The sequence below is a fragment of the Cinclus cinclus genome, chromosome 2 (assembly GCF_963662255.1).
Source record: "Cinclus cinclus chromosome 2, bCinCin1.1, whole genome shotgun sequence".
Lineage (NCBI taxonomy): Eukaryota > Metazoa > Chordata > Aves > Passeriformes > Cinclidae > Cinclus > Cinclus cinclus.
Window position 1 is genome coordinate 102302029 of NC_085047.1, and position 22624 is coordinate 102324652.

General features: G+C 39.0%; 1 protein-coding gene across 4 annotated transcripts in view; it reads right to left on the reverse strand.

Moving 5' to 3' along the window:
- The window catches only part of PHKA2 (phosphorylase kinase regulatory subunit alpha 2), a 44331-nt gene that overhangs the window by 14189 nt on the left and 7518 nt on the right, over nt 1-22624 (reverse strand). For 3 of the 4 annotated variants that reach the window (XM_062488055.1, XM_062488054.1, XM_062488053.1), the window contains exons 3-22: nt 22525-22572; nt 21882-22050; nt 20945-21027; nt 20267-20347; nt 19134-19232; nt 18679-18825; nt 18399-18452; nt 17723-17845; nt 15686-15781; nt 14196-14303; nt 13432-13510; nt 11861-11995; nt 9997-10106; nt 7811-7955; nt 7252-7330; nt 5640-5803; nt 4818-4988; nt 3552-3640; nt 2349-2482; nt 706-862 (exon numbers count right to left, since the gene is read on the reverse strand). In XM_062488055.1, coding sequence (XP_062344039.1) covers nt 706-862; nt 2349-2482; nt 3552-3640; nt 4818-4988; nt 5640-5803; nt 7252-7330; nt 7811-7955; nt 9997-10106; nt 11861-11995; nt 13432-13510; nt 14196-14303; nt 15686-15781; nt 17723-17845; nt 18399-18452; nt 18679-18825; nt 19134-19232; nt 20267-20347; nt 20945-21027; nt 21882-22050; nt 22525-22572 — 2271 coding nt within the window. Of the gene's footprint in view, nt 1-705; nt 863-2348; nt 2483-3551; nt 3641-4817; nt 4989-5633; nt 5804-7251; nt 7331-7810; nt 7956-9996; nt 10107-11860; nt 11996-13431; nt 13511-14195; nt 14304-15685; nt 15782-17722; nt 17846-18398; nt 18453-18678; nt 18826-19133; nt 19233-20266; nt 20348-20944; nt 21028-21881; nt 22051-22524; nt 22573-22624 lie in introns of all 4 variants that reach the window. The other variant, XM_062488056.1, reaches the window with a different exon arrangement.

Consider the following 22624-nt stretch of genomic DNA (forward strand, 5'->3'; position numbering starts at 1 on the left):
GCACCATGCACAGTGATTATCACAAACTGCTCCCCACAGGCAGGACTGTCACTAAATAAGGCATCCTAGACGTGACAGAGGACCTTGAAAATGGCCAGGAATTACAGAAAGAGCTCCTCAGAAATATGCAGGGGATTACTAGAAAAATTAAACAAGTACTTTTAGAATACTTGAGAGGAAACCTTTTAGTAACGATCAAAATCATATCTGTACTCTTAATAGTGGATTTTTCTTGTTACCACTTAATAATCATGGATATTTAAATGGTTCCAAACATCATTCACAAAGCAGACTGTCCACCCAAGGGGATGGAAATGGGCAGAACACATTTTTGTGTCATCACTAGCACCCTGACATAGCAGTGCTCCAAAAGTGTTCATACGATCACAACAGCAACAGACACTGCAGCTTTCAAAGCACACAGTTAATATTCTCCAATCAACAGGGATGAAATGAAACCTTCACAACTATTTACAGTGTGACATTCTCAGTCCATGCCAACATTAGCAGTTTGCAGTACAGACAGATACAGAAAGATGAAGACTCTAGATCAGAAAAGCAACCAATATTTAATTAAAAACACTGCACTACGTATATTGTTAAGTAAAACTAGAAGAAGGGCAAACATAAACACCAACAGCAAACTGGTAGTTTTATCTCTGTTCCCAGGCAGGAAGCTGAACGAGGATTATTTTTATTTCATACCTCAGCCAGGACTTCAACTCTCTTCTTGAGTATGCCAGAAATGTAACGGATTAAGCCCCATTCCTGATTGAGGCCTGCCTTTCTGTAGAGCTCATTGAGGAGGCAGTGAACAGTGACACCATACTGTCCATCCAGCTCTGTGTCCCAGTCAGCACCTCTGCCACAAAACAAACAGGAGGTACTTGTCATCAGGCAAGATGCTAAATTTTACCACACAGCTGGATTTTGACTGCCTTGCTCACATTGGTGACAGAATTAAATACCAAATGAGACATCTGTGCCTTCACCACAGATTGATTATATGTGGACAAAATCCTCTTGATACCAGGAACTTTCACACTAATTTGAACACTCACTCAGGTGTGAGCCAGCAACTTGAAAAGCAACCACCTGAAGGATTTCCCACTAGACTTTAAATTGAGTATTCACATGGACAGCTTGCTGGAGGAATACTCCATGTAGTGCTTTTTCAGACCAGAATTCAACAATATCTTCAGTACTGCTGAAGACTACACCCATTTTTCAGATTTTTCAGGGGAATTTTTTAGCCTTTCCTCTTTCTTAGCTACTAGCTAAACTTCTGTGTTGCTTATGCTATTACTGAAAAAAGCAAAGGAGATTTCTGTTCCTCTCCTGGTTTTGAAATTCACTCCATTATGGCTTCTCTTTGGTAGTGTTTTGAAGCGTGACAGAATGACTTTTCAACTCCTGCTGACAGAGTCCACCAGAGGTCCATCTGCCTGCCCAACAGTCTCCCTCGGTGAAACTACTGGTGCTAGATGCAGTTAAACAACAAAACATAATTTTTATAGGATTTCCTTCACTCTTTAAGAGAGGAAGCTAAACATTTTGCTTGGGAAATCAAAAAGATCAAAGAGGAGGCCCTCACAGGAGACAGACTAAAATAAACAAAATGCAGTCTTTGTAGCAGTAGGGAAGACCAGACCATCTGTGATTAACACATACTTGTCTTTGCACCAAAAGCTAACTGCCTGACAGGTTCCAGCAATATTCTCCTGCACAGGAAAAAAAAGGCTCAATAAACACACTTCAGAAAATGATTCTGTTGTTTGTATTTGTATTTTGCTCCCATCAAACCAATTTAAATAGCAGGTGTTTACTACCCCAGCAGATGGTCTAGACTACTTCCAAGAATGTTTTAAAAAGTATCAAATTTTAGCCAATTGTATACTTAAATACGCAAAGGGATTAGAGGAAAAATAGTGAACACTCATTAAAATTGTATTTTGCCTTTAGTTAGAAAATGACAAGATGGATTTTCCCTCCACTTTCATTCTTGTGTACAAAAATCACACCAAATCTTTGTGAACTTTAAATGGAGTGGCACGAATAGAGCAAGGTGTGTTCTCATTCATGGAAAGCATTTGTGCATCTAATTTGTAAGCCCTGGAGAATTTATGTATTTGCAGCTGTGTGCCAATCAACTCCAAAATTTTCACAAGTCTTCTTTTGTATCCAAATAATTCATGTAATCAAACTAACTGAAAATAGGCTTGTTAAAGCATAAAATATTTCCACTGTCTCCTCAAAACACAACTTGAACAGTGGAAACCATTTGCACAAGAATAATCAGACCCCTGTGACCAAACAAAGATACTGAAGTTCATACTCAGGCAACTTACTTGAGGATATGCAAAATATACAAGATATCTGCTTGATCATGGAGTGTTGGACATTCCTTCAGCTGATCAACCAGCTTCCTGCAATCCAAATCACCATGAGCATCTTTAGGTAAGTGCAAAACATTTTCACAGTCCTGATAACAAAGATGGGTAAAAAAATCAAAAGACATGACCTTGAAAAAAGTAGCAGATCTGTAAGTTCCTGTAACTTCAAACTTCCCATTAAAAATCACAACAGACTTGCACCAAAGCTCTGCATTTGAAAAACAGACACATCACTTAGTTCTTGCCAGGGTACTGCAGGCACAGAAAGGAGATTAATCCTAAGAACACAACTCCCAGAATGGAACCTTGTATCTATTTTTGTTTTTTACAAAACAAATAAAAGGAATCATCTGCATGCTTTTCCTCTCATTTTATGTTAAAGAAAAAAGCAGAGAGATACTGTCCTTTTTTAAAATTGAAATAATTTAGAGCTTTTTGAGTTCCATCTCTAACCTGCATATAAGTGGCACTTTATGAATGCAGATATTGCCACTACAAATTTTCCAAGCTTATGAAAGTAAAATGATAATTAATCAGATGATGTAATCCTACAGTGAATTCTTGGATCAAGTTTTGTTTAACAAGCTGTTCAGAAATTTATATAATCCTAAAATACCATTCCCACAAACAGAGCCTTGTGCAGAGCAGAAACCTTCAAGAAGGTGGATACAATCTCTTCTAGCCATTCTCAGCAGCTGGTCACAAATACCAAGACAAAACAAGTGCCCAGCACAACCCCATCTTCATGCCTTGAGGTCGGATTTGGCTGGTGCCTTAAGGACATTCACACATTCCCTCTTGCTCAGATGTTACTATAAGTAGCATTTCTTGGAAAACATCTCTAAAGGTTGTGAACATCCTGTCCTTCCCCATGTGCTCAACTAGAACTAAAGACAATGATTTAACTTTTGGCTTTTAAAAATAAAGCAACTACCATGTTCTTTTCTGTTTTAGACATGCAATTAAAAACTTTCCACTTGATAGTGCCTATTTGACTAAAAAACCTTCAGCCAAATATTAATTTCCAACACAAGTGAGAGATTTGGAAGTCTGTGAAGAAAAATGACACCTGACATAGGGTTTGGAAGGAAAACACAAGGAAAGGCTACAGCATTACATCCCAAAACCACAAACGGCATAAAAATTCCCACACCTTACCTTTGTCTCAAAGAAATGAGGATTATCAACAAGATTTAGAGACTTTCGGTGTGTGTTCAGAACTTTAGTGGGAAGAGACATAGACATGGCTGGAAAGAAAAGTCACCAGAATAGAAAGAAAAAAAAAATCTTTTTCAGTAACACGAAAATCAAAAACACCTACATCAAGAAGCCTGACTAGGTAAAAACTACAGAAATATCTCCAAGAGTCAAAATAGAGGCAGCGCTTCTGAGACACTGTGCATGGAACTCTGAGACAAGCTCATGTTCTGAACCTTATCTCCTTGCAGGTTTGCTCTGAAGCTTTCTGAGATCAACATGCCAAAGGTTCAGGGACTACATGCTCAGCGGAGCCCTCTTATTTGGCCCATGATTCAAAAATCCTGCAGTCCAATGACCCGAGTCTGCCAAGTGTTTTAAACATTTCAGCAGGAAATGAAAAGATGGCCTAACGGGTAAGATTTCGTAATTAAAATTATATTGCTAAAGGCAAGTTAATGCTCTGTTAACTTAATAGGCTGAATTCAATGGAGGATCAGATGGTGTGGCACATGAAATATAGCAGAAAAGACTAACAGAAAAGCTTGGAAGTTATTAATTTACAATGAAGTTAAGGGAAGTCTTCCATTGACCAGGGCATTGAATACTACACATCTACAGATAAAACACTGCATATGTTGGAATCCATTTACAAATTCAGCCAAAGTCTTATTTTGGTGTATATCCTGCAATCAGGCTATCAGAGGTATAGCATAATTACAAAGATTGTGCTTCCTCTCTACGTCATTTGTTCTTACAAATTTAGAAAGTACATGTGAATATTCATGTTTTTCCTGTATTGAAACATTTCATTTCACAGCAACTTTATTAAAATTAAAAGGTACATTTTGTCTGCCTTTATACCAGCAAAGACAAAACAATTAACTTAATTGTTAATTAATTAACAAATAAGTGAGTTCTAAAATTCTATCCAACTAAGAAGCTGTAGCAGGTTCCATAACACTAACTTTGATTAAATGTTACATTTCAGTGCAGGTTTTCTGTGTATACATCATGACACATGATACTGTGAGAGAACATGCCAGCAACAGCTTTAGTCATTCTTACTTCTTAAGAAATTTCTTGTTTCTTCTCTATACAGAAAGAACTAGTGGCACAAGTATGTCAAAAGGTATAATTTTTGAATACTTGAACTTGGCTACCCCTTGTAGCAGCCAAACCAGGTTTTTAAATTATTATCACTAAATAAACAATAGGGAGAAATACCTGGAACTTCTAAGCCCTTTGTCTTGGCCATTATTGACAGTATCTCTTCTGTGGAATGGTTTGCACTGAACACAGGTGGTTGACTTGTGTTTGAAGTTGGAGGCAGGTATGACTTCAGTGCTGTGCTCTGCAGGACATCATTTATATACTGATCCAGCTCATCCTGGCTATCTAGTGTAACATACATTAAAAATAGAGGTTTCTTAAAGGTAAAAAAAATCACTGTCATCATCACTTTCTTATTCAAACACACCACTATATTCTTGTTTATTTATAATGGCACTCGAATATGCAAAAATAGCATAAGGAAAATATTTTTAAGCCAAACAAACAGGAAACAAAAAAAAAATCAAATTTTGGCACTGAAAACAGATTTAGAAGCTAGCTTTGCCTTCGGAAGGAATCAGAAGGGGTTTTATCTTGCTGGTAGATCATAGCACACAGCTAGACTTGATGACTGTAAAAGTCTCTTCCAACTTGTATGATTCTAAGACTCTATCATCTCTTCCACACAAGCTCTTGTCCATGACTCCTCACAGTCCACTTCCCTCTAACCTCTTCCACACCTCCCCACCTGCTGACTCTCCAGACTCAGCTTTGCTGTAGCAGTTGCCAGTCAATGCCATACTACAAATGCAGGAAGAACACACATGACTTCCTTCTCCAGACAGAGTCATGCAGGTCCTGTCCTCAGGTGGATGCAAGAGAAAACCAAATGACCATCATCTGTGCATAGAACAAGCTCTGCACTGTAGGCAAACCCTGCCTCTGCATATAGAACTTGACAGAGAAAAAAATAACCAAGTGAAAGAACACGACTACCTTTTTCACAGAAATCTGCTGGGTAGTCTCCATATTCACTGTCAGGACTATGACAGTCGTCATTACAGTCATCAAACAGTTTCAGGTCACAGTCTGGATCCAGAAAGCTCAGATATGTGTGAAAAGAGGTGGTAAGAAATTCTGATAGCTTGCCTAGTTTCACCCTGCAAAAGAGGACATGTGCCAAAGAGCATTAACATCCATCATTCTGATACTGATTAATGTTCACTTAGCTTTCAACAACTCCTCCAAAATTTATTAAAACTACTGTTCAATCCACCTTTGGCAGCTATAAAGCCACAGAAACTGACACTGAAAAATAAAAAAGGAAAACAACAGTTGCAGATCCAACTGGGTACTTACTGCTCTAAGTATTAATTGATTTTAACTGTGTTATGGTAACAGGCCTAACTCAAAGCCTAATTATGCAGGGTGTTGTATGTTTGTATGAAAAGAGACCCTGAACAAAGACCTGAGCTCCAAGGATAACGCATAAGAAACTGGGGCTGAGAAAGCCCCATGAATGGCAGTGTCTTTTCACAGAAATGGAGGCTGCTAAAGCATCCGTGCTGTTTTTAGGCATAAGAGTTCATGATGGAGCTATGCTTTGGATTTGTGCTGGAAACAGTGCTGATAACACAGGGATGTACTACTTAGTGATAAGCAGGGCTTACACAGCATTTCAGCCTTTTCTGATTCCCACCTGACCCCACCAGCACAGGCTGGGAGTGCACAAGGAGCTGGAAGGTGACACAGCCAGACAGCTGACCCCTGACCACAGGGACATTCCATACCATAGGGTGTCATGCTCACCATATAAAGCTGGGGAATAAGGATGAAAGGGCGGATGTTCAGGGATACAGAGGTTTGTCTTCCCAAGCCACACTTACATTTGATGGAGTCCAGCTTTCCTGAAGATGGCTGAACTGCCTTCCCATGGAAAGTGGTACATTAATTTCCCATTTTGCTTTGCCTGCATGTGTGGTTTTTGCTCTATTTACTAAACTCTCTTTATCACAACCCTTGAGTTTTCTCATTTGTATTCTTCTAATTCTCTCCCCAGTCCCACTAAGGGGAGGGTGGGTGAGGGGCCATGTGGAGCTGAGCTGTTGACTGGATTAAACCATGACAATATTTGATTGTCAAAGGAAGATACCAATTGAGAGGGCAAGTAGAAAAAGAATAGGGAGGTACTGCAACAGCATATTTTACACATGGATGAACGGGACACACCAGCTGACAAGTACTACATGCAATCAATGTTTAAATCACGTCCAGTAACTGTGAAAGTAATTTACTTTTTAATAACAGAAGCCCAGCCAGAGTCAAGATTTCATATTTCCAAAAATTTTATGTTTGTTTTCTTTATCCATTAATGGCAGTCAGAGATGGTACACTTTTTGGGAGACAGATCTTTTCCACTGCACCTGAGGTCCAGCTACCATTTGATAGCCACATAATAATTAAAGCTGAAATTTCTAGTACGAATTCTACTAGAATTTGCAGAATTCTAGTACAAAGTCTGTGCACTATCACAAGTTCAAAACTGAGACTTCTAAAGGATTTGATTTTAAAAATCATAGAGATAATGATTTGGCAATTCTGACATTACCTTGCACCTCCAAAATAACCATCTTCTAATTTCCTTATTGTAGCAAGAACTGCTGGATGAATGTCAGTACCATCATCAACTGAAAAAACAATAATGGAAGAATTGAAGCTCACCCACACATTATTAAATTATCACATACAAATACAGTGAAGTACTGGGTGTTGTCTACAATGCAAATCAGGCAAATTTAAAGCAGAACCCACAACTTCTATCAATACTAGCTTATTCAAAAGTCCCAGACAAACAAGCAAACAAAACACAACCTCTAGATAAGTTCCAAAGACAAACACCAACCCACTCAAGAGAAGTTCCAAAGGGATTTATATGAAATATCTTTACACAGAAATAGCATGGAGATGATGGGATGATGGAAGTATATGAAGAGGAAGTAAAACCAAAATTAAATATTACCATGTCACCCAAATTCAGCATACACATGAGAAAATTCAACTACACTTCCGATGTTAGAAATCCTGCTACCTGTCTCCTCTCAAACCAGTGTCCATCCTACTCTCCTGCAGTAATCTACTCTGCTTGATACAGAGAAAATTACTTTTACCAAGCATTGTGTGGGTGATAGGAAATGTCAAGGTTGGTCTCCCTGTCATCCTCCAGCAAGAAGTGAGGTAAGCCAGCTCTGTCTTGAGCATCTCCACAATCATCTGATTGTCTAAAGCCAGATAGAAGTGGTGCTGGTCAGTAAACTAGAGAAGAGAAAAACACAACATAGGGGTAGTTGTCAGTGCTTTCCTTATTCTTTTCTATTTTTTCCCTTAAATCATTCACAAAAGCCATATGAGCTACTCTTGACCACAACACAAAATTACCCTAACAAGGCCTCAGACTGTGAAATAGAAATTCATGCTTGTGCAAGAGTCCATTTTCTTATGCCTGTAGACTGACCATCAAAGCAAGCCATACAAACAAAACACAGGCAATCACAGCCATGAAGCAGAATCTTCCCAATGACCAATTACAACTACCTACGATGTGGAAGATGGAAGTACTCTAAATATGGAAAAAATCCTAACAATAGTAACAAAAAACCAATAAACAGGGTCAAGTGCACGCTGGGGACTGGGAGCCAGTTACTGTATGTCTCTTGGGAACTATCCAAAAGTCAAGCAGAATACAGAAAAGCTAGCAGTTGCTGAGGAAAAAAGGGACATGAAAAGTGCAATGGCAAAATGCTGCTCCCACTGCAGCAAGAAGCCAAGAACCACAGTAAGGGACTATTATGGCTAGTTCAGGAGCTGGAACCAAAGAAGCTGGACAAATAATGGAAAGTCTGTCAAAGCAGCCACAACAGAAGTTAAGGAATCCCATAAGCCTTGGGGAGAGTTAAGTGCATAAAGAACATGGAAGTTCAAGCTTCCACGTTCAAGCTTCCAAAGTTCAGAGAAATTGCTTCACAGAAGGAATCAGGAACTAGCCAAAACAATCATTGAGCCACTAGCAATTAGCTTTGGTAATTTAGGAAGAACAAGTCCCAGAAATTCAGAGACAAGGAAACACACCGCCTGTTTTTAAAAAGGAAGAGACATTTAAAAAGTCAGGCCAATTCCAGTGTGTGAAAGCAAAGGAAAACAAAGCAAATTCGAGACAGCCAAAATAATTACAAAATTATAAAGTAAGATGGTCAAAAACCAATTTCAACAGAGTAACTGAAGTAGAACAACTTTAAAAGTTGTAGTTACTAATACATTTTTTAGAATTACTGTATCTGGATTGTCGGCCTTTGCCACACACCTAATCAGTGTTTTCACTAGAAAAGAGAATGAAATACAAATTACAAAATCACAAATTTTGTGGACACTTGTGAAGATCAACAAGATGATTTAGCTGCTAACTTTAGAAAGGTGACATTAAACATTAACTCCATCCACCACACAAAAAAAGTCAGGGAAAGTGTCTGGCTTCAAAGTACAATGGAAAATGTTATGGAAGTTTTAGTAAAATATGGAATAAGCAGGAACTGTCATTGTGTTGCTAACATAAAGATAAATGGCAATTTGGCATATCCTAGTAAATATGTCCTTATTTGATATGTGACAAGATTGTAGTGGGAATATTGGGTCCTACTTACATAGTAAGATGAGAACTAAGAGGTATTTTTTGAGTAGGTGACTCCCTGGCCCACTAGTACCAAGTGCTGGAATAATTCTATTGAAATAAGTGTGTTGCATTTCATTAAATGTATAAAAAAGGAGCCATTGATTTTGTGAGGATCCAAACTTCCAGCAAGATTGAAAAAACACACTGAAAAGAAGAAGAAGACAGAACATCCATTTCTCAGCACTACTGACCCTTTCAACAATATAATGAAAAGATCACACCTTCACCTCCCAGGGGTTACAGTATTTGGCACACTTATGCAGTACTAAATTTTTCATCAAACCAATTGGTAGAAAGATACATTAAGTGATCTATTCCTGCAGAAACTATTTCATTAATTACAATTGTCGGTGTGGGCAGAGATCAGTAACAAATTTGTATTACTGATTCACTGCGTTCTCCTAAGCCAGAAGCCAAAGAAACCAGACTCTGTATGACAGAAAAGAGATTTATCAGCAGTTCTACCACACTGATCATCCCATGCTCTTAAAAACCTTACAAAGTAAAGCACATCTGCTGTGTCAGCCCTGTTCTACCAAAGGTACAATGACAGAATGGAAAAGCATAGTGCTTCACTAATGATTTACCATTAAGAAAAGACTGATTTTCCTGACAGCTTTACATGCTTACCTGAGGGGTAAAAGCAAATATTTGATTTCTTATTACATAGAGCTTGGAGGTGCCCAACACCCCGATGTGTCGGTGTGGTCGGCCACTTAATTTCATGTTCTTGTTCCGGCCTGGAAAGGAAAGATAAAGAAAAGAATCTCAGCTAACATTTTCCGTGTTGTTTTTCAAAATCACCACTTCAGACAAGAAAATTTACTCCACTAATACTAGTCAGACAGAAAACCAGCAACAGAATGTGAGGCTACAAACTGGTTTTATAGCAAGCAGTGATATAATAGGCAGAGTCCTTCAAAGGCCTAATTAAAAATTAAAATTTTGGCTTGACTGACCATAGATTTGATCATATAATTACAGCAATTGTTCAGCACCCAAAGTTTCCCCACCACGAAGGGCAGGAGAGGTGATATTACAAAAACAAGGCCATCAACATAACCCTGAAATTCCAGTGTTTTCAAATATAGGACCTTAAAAATGCATGACTGCAGCCTAAATCAACACACAAAGTACATCCAAATACAATGACAGATTTTCATCAGGCTTTAATAAGCTTCACTTTTCTCAGTAGAGCTTATTAGCAAATGATCCACACTACAACCTCTGCACCAGCAGCCAGGAGCTTACTTGAATTTTTCTCACAAGGAATAAGAACTGAACAACCATGTGTCTAAAAAAATACCACTGTGAACATCCCCAGAGAAATCACGGTTAAAAGCAATGTACCAAATCATAATACTCACGCCCTCCCCAGTGAAAGAAAGCTATTATGAATTATAATAAAATAAATGTAAGCCTCATCAAAGCCCTGCAAATGTCTCATTTTTTAAAAGAACTTTGAGATGAAGAGCGAGATTCTTTAGCAGAAGGAACATACACAATTTCTCATGTAAAAGGCATATAAGTTCTAAAATTTATCTGAACGCCCCATTACTTTGAATGATTCCAAAAAAACCTTCCTGTTAAAACAAAAACCACCACAACAAGAAAATGTTCACGCCATGAGCAGCCTCAGCATTATCTGTAACCAAACTGCCATGGGAACATGCTCCAGACAGGGAAGCAGGATATAGCTCCCCATGTCCACACAGCAAAGGAATCTACCAGTGCTTAGTCACCCCACCTCAATTTTACTTTATAGCAGCATCCACAGTTTTGAGTAATAAGTTGCTGGCATGTCTGAAGTAGCAAAACTAAGTTAGGAATACAAGTAACGAAGTTTCTACCAAGACCCAAATAATTCCAGCAAGGACTATCAAGAACCAGTTATGAAAAGACTTAACTAGAACCAGCCAGAGCTTCAGGGCATTTATTTAAGTCAGTTCAGGCTCTGAGGAAAACAGGATTTCAGAGCCACTGCTGAGGAACTGGAATGTATTTAAAGTCCTGTGTTTAGAAAAGCCCTAAAGGCTTCTGGGTTTGCAACAGAGACAGAGAGCTTTAGCAGCTTATCTCAGCTTGGGGTTGGAAGGAACTTTAACAAGAACCTGACAGCCCAAAGATGCTCTGATAGCAGCACAGCTTCCCTGATTTGGAACAGAAAACTTCCCAGACTGCCTGTCGGGAAGACAAAAATCATACTGTCCAGTTTCCAGTCTCAAATGACTTCTCAAAGGAAAAGTATTTTATTTTTTTCTTCTGTGTTTTTCCAGGCACTTTCTCAAAAACCAGTTTCTCCGTGGAAGTAGTTTCTGGAGGACAAAAGAAGAGTCAGTTTTTTCCTAACTCCAAAGGCACAAGGAAACTTGTATTTTTGCCACCATTTCTAACAAGTTTGAGTCCCTTATTAAGACAGAAGTTCTAAGTTGGTTAAGCTTCTTAAAAAATACCTTGCCTGGCAGTAGAGAGGCTTCCATATTGAAATACTTACCCAGCATGGTGTAGAGGTTGCTGAGGATGCGAGCTGGCTGCACTCTGAGTGGATGGATATCAGCAATGCTCTGAACACTGATTCCACGGTCTTGCAAGAGACTCTTAATTTGATTAGATTCTGCCAAAACAGTTACTGTGTAACAGAAAACAAAAACACAAGTAAAACCCAATGTTCTACTCTTTTTAACTACACTGTTTCTACTGTAACCTCTCAACAAATGCATTTAGTTAACTAAAAAGGCACAAAGGAATAACTTTTTTCTTAATTTATGGATTTATGAAATCAAAAGGGATTTCAATAGGGCACCTGACAGATTTTAATTCTCTGTTTCTCAGTATTTCTTGCCATTCCTGTCCACCATGGACAATAGTGGTGGTCAGAAGAGTCCTCTGAGGTCTCTACTGAAACCTCCTGCTCAAAGCAGGGTCAGAGCTGCTGAGGTTAAAGCAGGTTCTTGGGGACTTAATCAGTTGCTTCTGATTTCTCTGAGTACCACTAGTTTGGATCACAGACTCTTTTAGCAGAGAGTCTTTTAGGGACTTCCCCCCATAGAACAAAGGGAAACATGACTTGAAAATCTTTGTTATTTTAACACAGGACATTATAGCAATGCAGCCAAGTCACTGGGGAACAGGCGCTGTCACTTGTATAGCAATAAATATTTTGGAGGACACAAAATGGCAGAGGTAAGGGGAAAAAAAAAATCCCTAATCAGAGGAATTTACAACCCAGGCTCAGAACCCATCTCTTGTCCCACCTGAGGTTTTGCCCATGAAATGTGGCTGGTTGATTTGGGACTAATAATACAGTATTGTTCTTTGCATTGTGAATACTTGCCAAAGAATGCTAAAAATAAGCAAGCACTTCTATTTCTATTGGTAATGAAGTATTTCAGAATAATGAAATGCTACTCCCATGAGGCACCAACAGGTTTTAAACAAGCACCAGCCCAGGTCACAGGATCCTTGACAAAGGCTGCTCCTGAAAAATGAGCTGACTGCTCTTTCAGAGCAGTCCAGGCCCTGCAAAGTCTTTAAGACCTGATCTGCTGGTGTTTGCTCTCTACTTAATTTCTGGTTTTGGCTGTCCTTTCACAAACTACAGAAGCCACTCCCTGCAGCAGCCAAAAGCTGGTAACTTTGTGTGCCTCACTTCCGTGTACAAGGATCCTTGGCGTTCAGGGTGCTCTGGTTCCTCTGAAAAGGAGCTACATGAAACCTGATTAACCTGATCCATCTCCTCTCAGTCCTGCTTCTTCTTTCTAGAAGCTGCCAAGATTTTCCTTTTCACTACAAGATTAAGTTTGCCACTCTCCAATTCCAGACAAGTCTTAAAATTTTTGCAAATATTAAAAAAAAAAAAAACTGTCTGAAACCTGATTTTCCCTCCTGGAAAAAGGCAGCTAGGCAACCTAACTCATTCCCCTTCTCACAGTGTCATCAAAGCATCTATGCCCCATGCAAAAAACATTCACATTATTTTTAAATACATCTTTCATCTCTCCTGTACACAAGGACTTTGACACAACATGATTCAATTCACACAGAATGTTCACAAAATTCCTTCACCTTGTACCACAACATCAGGTTTAAATCCAGTGGAAAATCTCCTGTTTAAGGGATCGATTTCACCTGCAGCAAGAAATCCCTAGAACAAATGGAAAAGAAAGAAAAAAGTAAGGAAACTAACAGAATTTAAGCAAAAGGCTTCTGACATATAGAATAAATCCTAACCAATTTTCACATTTTTCAGGACAGCAGGACTTAAAGCATAATCTGTGCCTGGTCTGTCTACCCTGTCCACTAAGTAGTACATTCAATAAAAAGAATGGCTGCAATATTTTTTGGAACAAGAAAATGGTTCTGACTGACACAATCTGCATTCAGAATTCCTATTTCAGAGTTACAGCAACTGACATAATTTCACCAGGAAAGTGATTTTTTTTTGGTAGCTCCACAGAGATATCTGTGCTTCTTATCCTAGTCTAACTTTACTGAGTCTGACTAGTAGATACATCCTGCCATGGAGCAAGGAATAGCCTAGTAAAGCCAAAATGGCCCAAAATCCTGGCTCTGGAACAGCCAAGTCTATTCTAACCATATATTCAGACCATATGACAACTTACTCAGCTTGACTGGAAACAGACAACTGCATAGCTGTATTAAAAAAAAAAAAAAAGTCCTGAAATCTGAGAGTCCGCCTTTCATGGTTCATGGACATGTTGCTACTGGAAAACCCACTGTCCTCTAGCTGACAACCAAACTCTACTTAAAGCCCAACCATCTCAAACAAAATGAAATCCAAGTTTATCTACTATCCAAGAAATAATTACCTCTGCTAACAGGCAGCTCAGGACATACAATGATTGGCCCCAAAGATGTGGCAACTTTCCCACTGGGACACGATCCACTGAGTGAGGATTTTCATACTCCTCATCCACCTGAAAACAAATACATAAGCAAGAAAAATGACCCTAAAGTTGTGAAGAACAATCAATAACACGTAAGTATTTGCAGACACACAGTCTAACATCAACCCTCTCAAGCCTGCCCTTACTACTGATGCAGATGTTGTGGTTTCACTTTTAAAGCTACACATTTTCTGGGACAAGAACTATACTTCCTTTTTTTTACCTTTTCCCACCCTTCAAAGCTGGAGGATGAATGGGGACTCTGCATGCAATTACAGATTTGGAATTAGCTCTTCCACTTTTTTCAGACCATGCCTTTGCTGCCTTCCCTCTGGGCTGCTCATAGGTAACTGGGTGTGTTTTCCAACCCCTTCAAAGATGGCACTTTAACTTCACTGATGTCTACCCAGCTTTCTGAAGCAAAGGTGGTTTCCAATATTAAGATTATTCCACCTTTCCTGCATTAGCAAAGATGGTCAATAGAAAAATTAAGGGTAGACTTACTAATTTAGAAAACCTGCCTTAGTTTTGCAGTATACAAATCTATTGAGGGCAGGGCAAAAACCCTCCCGGATTACATCTTCAGGCAGCTATTTCATATTTCTTTTACAGACAGACAAAATCTACCCTGTTGATGTGGCATGTTTTTCAGATTATTATCATCATATCAAAATTCACAAGAAGGCTCTGGACTCTTACACGCTTGTTCCCACTAGGAAGGCAATTCAGTTTCCACCTCAGATCTGCGAGCAAGGCATCAGCTGTCGGCTGAGCAACTCAGACCAACCCAGGAGGCTCCACACCCTTAGTGAGTGAGGGCTGAGAAGTCTGGAGTGGGAGAAGAAGTTGGCAGGGAGGGATACAAAGGCAAATAGCATGGAAGAGCACATAAGCTCATCTGACTTTCTCTGTCACAATGGGAGAATGAGATAAACAGTAACAGCAAAGGTGGGGGACAAGAAAATACCCAAATAAACCAAACAAAAATCCCACACCAAACCCTAATCCTTTTGAAACCTGTCTCCCATACACGCTCTGGAAAAGGGCAGCATAACCAATAGACTAGACAGGCAGGACAGTCTATGCTTTATTTCTTATTTTAACTTTGTTTCCTAAGTCAGTATCAACGCTTCTTAAATATATGCCTTGCTCTAAGGATGCAAAATTTTAGACCTGCTGTAATATTTCCACAGACACTCAAATCTACAAGTGAAAAATGTTACCGTTTGGAAGCCTAAAGTTTACCATTTCTCAGCAGGAGCTGTGAGAGGTGTCCTACTTTTTAAAATAATGTGCAATAGTCTTTTTTATTGTTGGCTTAGATTCACCAGACACAGGAAAATTGTAAGACTGACATTCCTCTCGCTCTGTCTGCTTTGCATTCTGAAGTGGATGCTGCATTTTCACAATACCTTTTCTGGAGGGACTGCATAAAGTTCAGGCATTAGCACTAATCCATTCTTCTCTCTAATAAGTATTCCTTCCAGAGCCTCCCTGTACTCTTGTACCTGGAATTATTTTTAAAAGAGAGAGAATCCACATTACAGTCAACTGAACTGAAACAATAAAGTACTTTTGAACAGTACTTTTTTACTGAAAGTTCATATATTTAAAAAAGAAAAAAAGGGGTGGACGAATCATAACTTGCTGAGGGAAGAACAGGGCTCAAATTATCAGAGACTGTTTCAGCCTCTCAGTGTTACGAGAAACATGAACATTTGTCTTTAATCTGTAACACATTGCTGCAGTACAAAACTACCAATACATTCCTATTGAGATGTCACTGGAACAGACCCTACATGGAATTTTCAGTGGATGACAGTGCAGTGACACAGATGTCAGACTGCCAGTATCTGTCAGAGTGTAAGGTGTGTAAATTATTAGCTGTATGCCATGAACATTGGTCTATGGCTTACTGAACTCTGCTTTGCAGGATTGGGAAATCAGTTTCTCTTAACTGATTTGATTAAAATTTTGTCACAAGAACAGGTTAAAAGAGAGTTTAAACTAAGTTTAAAATATTTAAGTTCACTGAACAGCAAATCCTCTTGTTCTTGTGATATTAGATGACATATTAGGAATAGCAGACTGATAAAAACATGTAATACATTTTCTTTTTACCAGATTCTTCATAAACTATCCATTCCAAATTTTTACTTTGAGGGAAACTTTTCAAGCACTACCAGCACCTGCCTCAGGAATATTTTTTCTGCTATTCCTGAGTACAGTGGATCACTCAAAGTAAGGTACCCACAGGTTCACTGACATTTTCAGTATCCTGTCCCACTCCACTTTGAGTCCTCAGGGTGCTTATTTTTCTAGCAAAACCATTTTTTTGCAGCAGTAACTGGGGACTAGACACTCACCTGAGTGTCTCAGTGACTCATTCAGTGATGTTTAAACAGTGGAAACTGGGAGCAACTGCCCTGACCATGCCCTAGAACAGTCCATCTGCACACCAAAAAAAAAAACAACCAGGTACATACTGTCCCAGATAATCCAACTAAGTGCTTCAGGAAGTGGCATTTTACTGGCAGTTCTGAAGTTCCAGTAAACTTTCTGATTTTTCCCCTCACAAAATAATGTCATTTCTCTCTTCACCAGACTACTTTTACTGTGTTCAGGAAAACATTTTATCTGTCTAGTGTCAGGAGAAATTTCACTTGATTTGCAACATCTGATACAGAAAGAGGGCTCTTTGGTCTGAAACTCTCTGAATTTTTTTCTGATAACATTTCAGTTTTCTAAAGACTTTAGCAATCTCCGATCCCTCTGCATACTAGGCAATTTTAAATCACATATATTCTTAATTTCTTTCAAGCTACCAATCTGCAGAAGTTCTGGTATTAATGCATTTAGTCTTGGCTACTTGCTGCTCTTTAACTCACCAACACTCCCCAGGTACCACCATAACCTTTGGAGGGCTACAGACAATTTAGTTCCACTGACCACTGGATGTCTGGCACAGTAATGGCATGAAGTGACTTAAGGAATTGGTGAAAACGAAATTGCCCCACATAAGCCTATATCAAATCTCTCTGAATGTACAAAAAGACTGAAAGTACTACAAATCTTGTTCTCAGCAGCCAAGCCAGAGAGGCTGGGGAAAAAGAAGCTTGTCTTATCCTGAAGTAAAAGTGAAAGGGGCATCAAGGCCCGTGATAAGACAGAACCAGGCAAATAAACCCTGTTCAGCCCAGTTTTACCACCCCAGCTAACAGAGACACTCAACCTGGTAGGAAGAGGGCAACCAGGCCCCAGTGTGCACAACCCTGCTGCCTCTCTACCACATCATGAACTCCCTAGAAAGGTGAAAATGGCTGAAGACTATTTCACTCTGCTAGTGGGGTGGAATATCCAAGTAATACCCACAAGAAACACAGAACAAAGTTACAAAATACTGTGGGCAAATTGTTTTGTAATTTGAAAGCAAAAATTTATTTCCTCACCTGAATTTTGTCCTCATTAAATATTCCATCAATTAGGAAGTATGTCCAGAATACTGGCCATTCACATTCAATATTCTCAAAGAGCTTGAGCTCAGCAGGATCATAGTGCAGCCTGCTTGGATCCTAAAAAGTTCAACCACACTCATTTAGTCACAGTGCTAAATAAGTCACTTATATTCCAATCATAATGGTAGCCTATTTTACACAAATTAAAACACAGAAACAAATAAACCCACCAGAAATAGTTTCCATGCAGTCTCTTGACTCTGTCACTCTCAAACTCATTTAATGATACTCTAGACAAACTGATCCTTCCCAGTCTCAGGATGTGTCTCCCAAATGATTTTGGCTCTACCCCAGTTCAAAGATATTTTCAGATGTTTCAGAGATACCACTTCATCTTAGACACCATAACCATATCTAAGGGCTGATTTCTTACAGAATTATGAACTAAATTCTGTCCTCAACAACTGTTTTATAAACCCTTAGCCTCCCTCAAATATGTATCCTTTCCAGGGTGGATATCTAGATTACCCTCAAATCCACTAAGATGTCTTAGCAGTGGTGAAGAACTTCACCCCTTCCTGTAAATAAAAAAAAATATGTCTATAAAGAAGATATAAAATTCTTCCCACGTTCTTACTGAAAATATACATCATAAATACATCAGAAGTACCTCTCTGGGTGTCTTGTATCCATCTCGGAGAAAGCGACAGCAGCCATAACGGCCCTGTAAAAATAGACAACATTGTAGAAAATTTCCCACACACTTCTTCCTCACAGACTAATGTCAGCATAAAGGAACGAGCTGAGTTTTACTGGTCACTTAGGAATCTTCCTCCCTCTCTTTGAGCACAGATGAACCAAGTCTGGTTGCCCTTGTTTAATTAGGATTTTTCTTTTAGAGAGAGGTTCTGCTTCTCTCTTTGGAAAACAAAAATAAAGTCAATCCTTACCTGCAATTTGGATATGATTTCACTCTTGGTTACATTAACAAGGTTTACATCCTCCACTGCAAAAGCTGGGTAAGAAATAATAGACAGAAGGCCAGCATCTATCTCCTTTGACGTGGATGCCCTTGGCAACATGGAGTACAGAATAGACTGAGCAAAACAAGAACAGGAGAGAGGGATGTAAAACAATTTGCCTACTTAAAAAAAACTGTGTCAAGTGCAAATGAGACTACACTGTTTGCAAACTGAAAGAGAACTTCGTACAGTTATTTTTAACTGAGTTAAACTGAGAATACTTCACACTATTCAGTTTCACATGATCAACTAGGAAGAGGGTGAGCAGCATAGCCTGAAGATGTTCTTATTATGTAACATTCTTGGCTTAGTTAATCATGTCATTTAAAAACAAAGGGTGTTAGGCTTTCCCCTAATACAGCAAAGAGCAGACTAATTTTTACCTGACAGTGTTCCACTTCATCAGGAAGAACATGAATCACTGATTTGTGTCCTCCATGAGCTCCAAAAAGATCTAGTTCATCAATTGCTTCCAAAGCAGCCTTCAAAGAAAACCAAACTACAACTCAAAATCAATAAATACCCTTCAATCCAAGCATACATTCTAGCACCTGTGCTTAATCTCTGAAAGAAATTACATAAGACAGCAGCTTGCCCCCCTGACATTCTTTTCAACTTTATAGGGAAGCTTGGCAATATTTTAGAAAAAGTAACTATTTCTGTTTTTCAACTACTAGGATAGAGGATTGATGTATTGGTGATCCTTCCTACAATTTAAAGGCAATGCAAAAAGAACTGGGAGCTGGGTTTCCACTGAGACATCATCTAAATATTGAAATACTTAGTTAAAAAATGCTTGTCCTGTCCTGTATTCAAAAACAGACTCCTATGTCAGTGTGGGGCCAAGACCAGCAGTCTCTCCCTCTTGCAGTGTACTCAGGATCTAACAAATCCTGCTGAAAGGCAAATACACCTTTGACCTTAACAATATTTGTCTTCTGTCTGTCCCTCAGACACCATGTAATGAGGTAGCAGTCAATTGCACATTTACATTCATGGCCTTCTAAGCTTCATTTAGTATCTCTGTTACCTTCTGCTATGAGGGAATCAGAAATATCCACTTTCTTTCAAGTGTATCTTCATTTATTTTTCTCTCTAAACTACTTGTAGAAAATTTCTTAAACTGATATTCTGCTGTTTTTTGTAATTTACATCTGACTTAATCTTACCATGACAACATCACATATAACACTGAGGTTGAAGAATTAAGGAGGAGGGAAAGAAAACCAGAGGCCACTTCATAAGACTACACCTCATTGAATCTGTCAAATTCATGGTTCAATTAATCTGGTACCCTTCTTGCAATTCCTGGAACAACTGTGCTGAGGTCCTTCAATGAGAGCCATTATCTCAAAGATTTTACACTAAAAATACTCATACCTAAACAAGAATTCTTAAACAATCAGTTAACTATTGCAGTGGCCAAGAAGACCATACAAAGGAACTCATCAGGTTTGTCAGAGCCCTTAAGCATAACACAGCAGCCATGAAGGTGGTGTCAGGAAGACATTCTCACTTTGGCCATCCCTACGGAGCTTGCATTCAGTTCAGGGATTCCTTGGTTTGTCTTATCACCACGTTCCCAAATTCCATAATCCTGCAACAACATCATCAAGAAAAAAATTGCATGATTATATACAAATGTTCTGCCGCCTGTCCCACAACAAATCCCTAGCCCTGCATGAAATTAGTTTATTTGCCTTCAAAAAAAAAAAAAAGGAAGGGGCTCCAAGTCTCAAAAGAGACCCTTCTCATGTTTGAAAAGTAGCACATAAAAATACACTCCAGCAGGATCATATACAGTCATTAATTACTGCCTTCACAGAACACACAAAGCCTTTTATCCCTCTTCCTGCACTTGTTTCTCCCCATGTCCCTTCAACTTGGTTTGCTAACAACCTGTCCTTTCTAGAAAGGCCCACAAGACTTATAATCAGACATCAGGAAATAATATTAATTATCAATAAAACCCCCTGTTATTATGATAGAACAAGTATACCCCACCCACACAGCAGCAAATCATCCACAGCCCTCCCAACATCCCCAAAGATGTTGCTCACAATGTAAAGCACTGACAGGTTCTGATATCTTCTCATGGAAAAAACAAGCCCCTATTATACTCCTCCAGCAATAAATAATTTTCCACCCACGCTTGAGCAGTGTTCAGATGATTTACATATAAATAACTACTCACAGCAACTTTGTAGGCAGCTTCTATGTAAAAAACAAGATTCTGGATAAAGGTTACTTCGTCAAGGGTAAAGATAATACGTAGCCCTGATCAAAAGAAGGAAAGAGAATAATTATATTGTATCAGAACCAAAATAGCTACTCCTCAGTGAGTTTCATGCTTTTGTTTACTTGCTACCAAACCCTGCTTACTGAAATCAAAGGAAAAACTCATACTGATTTCCAAAGGTCAGGCAGCAAGCCTCAACACTTGCTACTGACCAGTATTTTGCTGCTGCCAAAATACTTCAAACCCCAACAATACAGACTGTTTCAAAGACCAACCAAAAACCACCTCTGTGAGGGTGACAGTCAGACCATGGGTATAAAGCAGAGGCACCTGAACCAGCTCTGGCTCCCCGGAGCAGTGCATACCAATTCCTGCAGCTCCCCAGCCCTCTGCCTGCTTAGTGCTCTACAGAATTTTCAAGATGACCAGGTGCCTGCTCTGCAGGGATCAATTTCAAGGGGTTTCAAGGGCAGAAATACATGTAAGGAAATTAACCCTTATCCTCACAGGAGGAGTACGATGAAGAAGAACACAAGATAAAACAGCACAAGTAAGAGAAAAAACACTGATGGTGCAAGTGCACCTGACTTGATGTTGCCACTCTCTGAAGAAATGTGATTGTATCCCATAAAGTCTTTAAATATGAGACTTCTCTGACATGTCTCTAAATACTCTCATGTATTTGATGCCTTGATTAAGGGCATAGACACTCCCAATTACTATAAACATGAAATTCCAAGTAAAGCATATCTCCTTTCCAGAGAGATATGACTTGCTTCTGAGTAATAATTATGTAAAGATCTTTGAAGCTGGATATTATTTTTTTTTCCTTTTAAGATAAAAGCTGGAATAGAAAAGGCTGCAGCAAAAGGCAAAAATATCTTCTGCTTACCTGATGCAGTCATCTGTGCCAAGAAGAGCAGGTAGAGGGAAGTAGCATCCACTTGTAGATGCCCCCACTGGTCATCTCCAACCACAGTGGCACAGGTTGCAGAGTTATACTTGGCATGGAGGCAGTCTTTGGTACTCTGAGTGCGTTTGAACTTCTCTACCTTATCTACCTAGAAAACATCACAAATCTCAAATCTGAAACATTTTGGAAGAAATTCTCCAAATTTTTCAAAATTAACAACTTTTCTTAGGTCTTAATCCTGTTACTTCACTCAGTTTTGATTGATCAGAGGGCTTAAACACAACTCTGACTTTAGACTCCAGTTAAATCCACACCTCTACAGGAAAGAGTATGATTAAATTACCTTGTTGAGCTCAGATCTAAACTACAGACATTCATCTTGGTGAAAATCAGTTTGCAGAGGCAAAACTAATTTGCTATAAGCACAATCTCAAAACATTACTTGGACAAGAAGTGGAAGCAAAGTCAGTGTTTTGCTCAAGAGTTTTAAGAAGACTCCCCACACCATCATCTGCACACACACAAAATAAGTCATTCCACAATAGACACAAGAACCACATGCTTCAATGAAATGCTTTGTACATACAACATCTACTAACTCAACTCAGTCTTATGGCATTACCTGTCTCATCATGCACTGCAAGAGTCCCCGCATCAGCTTCACAACATTCTGCAGGAGCAAAACAGACCAGTGGCACTTTCAGCCTCATTAGCTCTTACAA